Here is a 5,019-nt window from a genome sequence, read left to right as displayed (position 1 = left end):
TGTATAATATGCACTAGGGGGTGCTTATTCTACGTATAATCTTGACTTGGGAGTGCAAATCCAGGGGACTGCAAATTATATGTGACACGAGTTTACCATAGGCACCCTCTCTACGTAGTTAAACCACGTGACTGTTTCCTAACTTAGCACATCCTATCAGTAATCTCACTGGTCCCGGTTAACTACGAATCGGGACAACTCTTTTGATTGGTCGCGGTTAACCACATTCAGTGTCTTTTGTTTTGATTGGTTGAATTCTCTCCACACCCACCGAAGAAAGAGCAATATAATATCGTTACCACTGATGATTTGCACATTTTTCATTTCTGTCACTTGTGGCAGCTCTCGGCAATCGGGAACTCAATTAACATGCCCATATCCACAAGGGTTCAGGCACGTCCACCCCGGACTCGGTCTCTGACTTCTCAGCTGTGCTCTGATTGTGATTGCTCTGATTGGCGTGCCGATTATGTAGCTGGTAAGTCAGACTCGTTTACTTTTATGGGTGTGGGTAACTTTTGCCATGCTTCCATCACATAACTGTTCAAGCACGCCTGTCGTGGGCACCTCCGTCAGAGAGTTCTGTCCGTGACAGGGTTTACTTTTGCGACAATGTGCACTTTACAGGCTCATATAGACTGGTTGCGGCGCGTGTGTGCGATTAGGCTAGCAAATCATCAACGAGAGCGTCTAGACTGGATGCGTTAGTCTGCAAAACGCTGTGGCCAGCCGCAATGAAATCATCGTTTATGGTAGATATGGTGGATATGGCCAAATCGCAAGCGGCCAGCCACAATGAAATAATCGTATATGGTAGATATGGTGGATATGGCCAGCCGCAATGAAATAATCGTATATGGTGGATACGCCCAAATCGCGAGCGGCCAGCCGCAATGAAATCATCGTTTATGGTAGATATGGTGGATATGCCCAAATCGCAAGCGGCCAGCCGCAATGAAATAATCATATATGGTCGATATGCCCAAATCGCAGTTGCCCCTCTGAGAAGCTCACCTCTTTTTTTTTTCTTTCTTTTTTTTTTTACTCCATACACATCTCAGGGTTTATTTTGTATAGTGTTTCATTTGTTTATAAAAAGTAGTGCCCCATCCCCTAGGATTTTGATCAGGGTACGGCCCTGAATATTCCAATTCCAGTCGGTTTGACACCCAACAGCCGATGTATTTTTCGTTCTGGGGTGTCGTTCAACATTCATTCATTCATTCATTCAATCAATCAATTCCAGTCGTGGCTATTTTGTTCCTCATTAGACGGCGGCTTTTTTTTTTCTTTTTTTTTTAGTACTAACAAAATGTGAGCAAAGTACTTTTTGCATGAGGGAACGCTGTAAAGCGCTCGCTTGATGCACAATCGGTCTAGGATCGATCCCCGTTGGGCTAGATCTCGTTCCAACCAGTGCACCACGACTGGTATAGCCAATGCCGTGGTATTGTCAAAATATCCGTATTGCTCTCTTACGGCCAGAATACTAGTGTGCGTATACATATCGATATTTTAACTTCCTCGTCTACAGTTTCATTTCTTGTTGGCCCTACCTTTATTCTTAATCAATATTACAATGACAATGTATGACAAAAACACACGTGTTACATAGTCAGCCCTAACCAAATGTTAATAATATCGAGTCTGTCCTTATATATGAGCGTGGATAATAACATCGCTGAGGGTATGTAGGCTAAAATCTAATATAAGCTAATTGAAAGTAGTAAGGAGGCGAATTCCAGAAAAGGCCTTTAAAAATGGTTTTGATAAACCTATTTGTTAAAAGCAAACAACTGATATAACTTGATAGCTTACACGTTTCTCTTCAAAATTAATATGGTTGCATGTTGAAAATGCAACCTAGAGGTCAAAATGTGGTCAAATTGAGGCCAAATAGGGTCCAATTAGGTCAACATATGTATATGAAATGGTTCTAAAGGCACAATGATGAATTTTAAGTTAAAAGTTAAAGTTTGATTTATTTAACGACACCACTGGAGCACATTGGTTTATTAATCATCGACATTTGGTAATTTTGACTCGTAGTCTTCAATGGAAACCTGCGAAATCTTTCCATTAGCAGCAAGGGATCTTCTTTCTGTACTTGTATGTGTTTGTAAATATTAATCTTTCCATTAGCAGCAAGGGATCTTCTTTCTGTACTTGTATGTGTTTGTAAATATTAATCGCCTTTAGAAGCAGAATTGCACTCACAGTATTGTGTCCTGATCTTTTATTCTCTATGGAGTAGAAATAGTCCAGGCATTGTACGAGTTCAGATGTTGATGCCAGGCACTGCACTGCCAAAACGTTTGAAGAATATGCCCTACATACAGACATGGTCTTTGGCATAGCCATAATATATTTGTGAGTGGCACCTATACTGTCTATGACACTTGTTATGGGCAGCAAACATGTATGTATATAAGTTGGGTTGGGTGATTGAAATTGTTGTGATTGGGGAACATGCCCTAGTGTCCTGGTTATGAAGTGAACATAGTATGTGACACCCACATAACTAATTCACTAAAAGTATAACAAGTGCCAAATTTAGAACTGAACACATGCGAATAAAACTGGAAGAATTATTTTCTTTGTTTTGAATATCGACTGAATTCTTAGATTTCCCGTCAAAAATACTCATTTATGCATTTGCTGTAAAGGGAAAGCAACGTGTCACAGATGGGGAACAAGTTCTCGCTGAATTATCAAAACTGACACCACCCTGCTCTCTGCATGTAATCATGACAAGGCATGAATTAATGAATACGTGAATGTTTTACTACACCCCCAGCATGTAAACAACCCACATCAGCTGTTGTGTGTCAACCAAAGGTATAATATAATGATAAACATCAATTTAAAATTCTAAAATTATTAAGAAAACTAATATAGACAGTTATGAAAGAGTCACATTTATGGCCCGTTCAGAGTGTCACGTTTTTTCCGCCACGTTTAGCTACTGTTGCGAAACGTGGCAGATCGTGGCTACAACGTGAGCAAACGTGGAACAACGTCATCTAGGACCTCAAATCATGTGTTCGTGCTTAGCCTAAGTGTTGAACCTCTACCATGGATCTCCAAATGGCGAATGCTGCCCTAGCAAAACATGCTGCTGCTCCAGAGGGAAGATGAGAGAAGAACAAGAAGAGAGAGGGCCCCGCGCACCATGTTCTGCAGGGACTGGCTCCTGCGTCGTGAACAATTCGGCCAGTACCACCAACTCATAGAGGAGGGAGGATGTGGCCGCCTTCAAGAACTATCTCAGAGTTGATCCTCTCCTCTTCCAGGAGCCGGTGGACAGGCTGACCTCAAGAATAAAGAAGAAGGACACCTGGTTCCAGAAGGCGCTACCGCCTGGTCTGAGAGTTGCGGTCACTCCCCGGCACCTCGCCACTAGTGACAGCTACAACTTGCTGATGTACTCCTTCAGATTAGCCCACAACACCATCTCCTACATGGTCAAACAAGGCTGCATGGTCATCGTAGCAGAGTACTCTAAAGAGGTCTTCAACATCCCCACTGCCTCAGACGAGTGGCGAGGTGCAGCAGAACTGTTCAACATCAGGTGGTAGTTTCCACATGCTGTCGGCGCACTGGACGAGAGGCACGTGGCCATAAGAAAACAAAAGAAGGGCGAATTCATGTACTTCAACTACAAGAGGTACAACTCCATTGTTCTTATGGCTCTGGTCGACGCTGACTACAAGTTCATGTGGGTCAACGTCGGCTCCCCTGGCTCCTGTTCAGATGTGCAGATCTGGAATGACTGTGACCTCAGAGACCACATCGTCCCCGACCGCATCAGCTGGCCACAACCAGACCACATGATGACAGGGACACCCCATACTACATGATTGGTGACGAAGCATTCGCCCTCAGAACCTGGCTGATGAAACCTTTCTCAAGGCGGCACATGGACCATGAAGAGAGAATCTTCAACTATCGACTGTCGCGAGCCAGGAGAGTGGTGGAGAATGCATTTAGTATACTGGCAAACCGTTTCGGCTGTCTGCTCACTCACCACGCTGAAGCACAACCCCAGCACGGTCGAGTCCATCGTCCTCGCTTGCACCTGCCTGCACAGCGTCATGAGGGTCCGCTACCCACACGAGCAGAATGGCCTCTTTGACCAGGACAACAACAAACAGGTCATCCCGGGTGCCTGGCGACAGGGGGCGAACTTGGATGACATGCAACAAGTGAGGGGCGGCAACGTCAACACCAGGGCGGCCAACGAGCAGCGCCTCTTCCTGAAGCACTACTTCTCCTCACCAGCAGGCAGTGTGACATGGCAGGACCGCATGGTCTCACTTTGTGGTGTGACTCGGACTAAGTACAACATTTCTTGTGGGTGGGGGGGGGGGGGGGGGGGGGGTCACCTGGAATACAAACATTTATTACAATAAAACATGTTTAATATAGCACCCCAGTACAGTGTACACTTAATTACATTTTATACAAGAACACAATGTTATACAAATAAAATTACTAAAGTGACACAGTCCCTGGCATAGCACAGTCTGACACAGTCTATGGCACAGTCTGTGGCACAGTCTCGACTTGTCACCGATGCTGGGGAGTGTGTCCACCACAGTATTCAACTCAGGCGCATACAGTGAGGTGACAGGCGGAGCAGACTGTGACCGCGTCATCTCTGGCATGGTGGCCTGTGGCAGTCAGACCGGTGGCTGTGTGACCGGGGCTGACATAATCATACAGGGTCGTTGTGCTGGTGATGGTGGTGGTGCCTCAAGAATGGCACTGGGCGCCCTGCTCCAGACCACTGATGAGGGGCGGGCGGGTCTGGTGAGCATGCCCACAACATGTTCGGGGTTGACGGTGGGGGCTCAGAGGGGCCGCTGTACCGAGCAAGTTACCCCACACTCTGCTGAACCTGGCTCGGCCCTCCAAACTCAAATTACATAACAGAATACAAATACAATATGTTGTTAAATTAAGCACATTTTCATACAAATTCATACTACAATGTATGTACTGTACTGTACTGTACTG

The 5,019-nt window shown here is 45.3% G+C and overlaps 1 protein-coding gene across 1 annotated transcript; it reads left to right on the top strand.

The window, feature by feature from the left end:
* Positions 1–734: 734 nt before the first annotated feature.
* LOC121390308 lies at positions 735–3,860 on the top strand. Its single transcript, XM_041522092.1, has 3 exons — positions 735–752; positions 3,294–3,574; positions 3,668–3,860. Exons 1-3 carry the CDS (start codon positions 735–737, stop codon positions 3,858–3,860), a joined length of 492 nt encoding a protein of 163 aa, XP_041378026.1.
* Positions 3,861–5,019: the final 1,159 nt, after the last annotated feature.

This window comes from Gigantopelta aegis, chromosome 15 (assembly GCF_016097555.1).
Source record: "Gigantopelta aegis isolate Gae_Host chromosome 15, Gae_host_genome, whole genome shotgun sequence".
Taxonomy (NCBI): Eukaryota; Metazoa; Mollusca; class Gastropoda; order Neomphalida; family Peltospiridae; genus Gigantopelta; species Gigantopelta aegis.
Note: the sequence above shows the minus strand (reverse complement) of the source record. Positions and strands in the feature narration are given on the sequence as shown.